Here is a 1,997-nt window from a genome sequence, read left to right on the forward strand (position 1 = left end):
CATCTACCATCGATGGCCACTCTGACTACCATCTACCCTCGACGACCACTCTGACTACCATCTACCATCGATGACCACTCTGACTACCATCTACCCTTGACGACCACTTTGACTACCATCTACCCCGATGACCACTCATATTACCACTTACCCTCAGTGGCCACTCTGACTACCATCTTCCCTCAAGGGCCACTTTGACTACCATCTACCTTCAATGACCAGCTCTCGTTTTATCTGGTTATAAGTCATTCAACATGTGGATTATGACATTTGCTTGTTAAAGTTGATAAGACAAGAGATAAAACTTCATAAAAACATCGTGTGGTGACTTTGTGGTTGTTCCATAGATACTAGAACGCAATAAAGAAACAACGAGTGTGTAGATGGAGGACAACAAATTTACTGAAACTTGAAAGCTTTCAGAAATTTGCAGATTTCTGTAAGTCTGTTGGTAAAAATCTGTTTGAATCACTGCAAAATTGAGTAAACATAATATTATATACACTATTCTAATTCTAAAATACGATTCTTCTCAGGGCACATGCGCTACTTACGTCACTGTTGGTTTTGGTCACTCCAATTTAAACATAAGGGAGGACATTTACTCAAGATATCACCTGATTTACCAATGAAATATATCACTGTCTACCTGCACACAATGTGCTCTACATCACAGCAACCTTTTCCACAAAAAATGAAAGCACACATGATTCCATGGGGGAATGACCTAGAACAATATGTAATTAGAATGAAAGGAACTTAGCCACATTCCTTTACCAATGTCTTACTTTCAAAGCTACCTACACTCGTATCCACGAATATTTTGAAAAATAATTCTAGATGTTTGTTTTTAGACACAAAGCTATGCTTATCACGGGTATCTTAACCCGGTTTTTAGCGTTAAAAGCCTTCAAACTTACTGCTTAGCTACTGGGGGCAATTCTAGACGAACCATAAAAGTTCGATTTACTAAACAAAGGAGGTAGAAAACACGATGATATTTGCATACTACAATTTTACATGAAGTTAATTATACCGCTAGAAACCGGTTTCGATACTTTAACTTTGTGGTTAATTGCAAAACAAACAAACAAACATGAAGTTAAACGCCATGAACTTTTTAAACACGCCAAAAAAGTTTCAATTTACACTACCGCAATTACAAATAAATAAATGTGAAGCTTATGACCCGACTGTAACCAGTTAAATTAATGGTGAAAATAATTTAAAGATAACCTACTTTAATTTTTTGGTTTTTGTAGTTATGCTACACTTGACATTAAATCTATGGAAATGCTCTAAAACTACTCCACGAAGTCATCCTTTTAATGTTTTAGCGATTTTTCTAAATAATTTCCTTATAATAGTAGTTCAAAAGCCACAGTTCTTTCAAGGTTTCGATGCGCATTGTACGTGACTCTGGCTGTTCGTAAACAATGATCTGATATCTCCTGCAGTGTATTTGTTTCTCGGCAGTAAAACATTGAGATCTTTGGCCGGGTAGCTATAGGAAAACAATCTTATTTGTTTAACAACTGTTGATTTAACAGTAATGCAAACTTCCTTTTCTGAAATTTAAAATGGTAAATACATTTTATGCAGTAGTTCCTGTTTAAAAGCAATACGTGACAAACTCATTTAAAACCTTGCATTTTTCTGTAGGTTTTTCTCTGCGGTGATCATCGGGAGGTTTGGCTTCTTGCCAAGATGTTTTTTAACAATGCTGACGCGTCATATCATCAGTCTTGCACACATTTAGGTAAGATGCCATTGTTCTCTACGTTGCTCGGTTCTCCATACATAATTTATTCCAAACACTCAATGTGCGTGAAGTATAGTTAAGTCAATCTGTGTATGAAAAAAAAACACAAAAAAAAAAACACGTCGTCTTTCTGTGTTACAGAGAAATATCAAACAATTATCATATGACTTTGGTAACGTTTTTTTTTACTATAAATCGTGTCATCCTTAACAACGTTTAGCAGCCAATACAGGGT

The 1,997-nt window shown here is 35.8% G+C and overlaps 1 protein-coding gene across 1 annotated transcript in view; it reads left to right on the forward strand.

Moving 5' to 3' along the window:
- Nucleotides 1–1,997, forward strand: part of LOC106464143 (hydroperoxide isomerase ALOXE3-like) — a 52,978-nt gene that overhangs the window by 29,580 nt on the left and 21,401 nt on the right. Inside the window, exon 8 of the mRNA XM_022391823.1 lies at nt 1,663–1,759. Within this exon, the coding sequence (XP_022247531.1) occupies nt 1,663–1,759 (97 nt within the window). The remainder of the gene's footprint in view (nt 1–1,662; nt 1,760–1,997) is intronic.

Source organism: Limulus polyphemus, unplaced genomic scaffold, assembly GCF_000517525.1.
Source record: "Limulus polyphemus unplaced genomic scaffold, Limulus_polyphemus-2.1.2 Scaffold1569, whole genome shotgun sequence".
Lineage (NCBI taxonomy): Eukaryota > Metazoa > Arthropoda > Merostomata > Xiphosura > Limulidae > Limulus > Limulus polyphemus.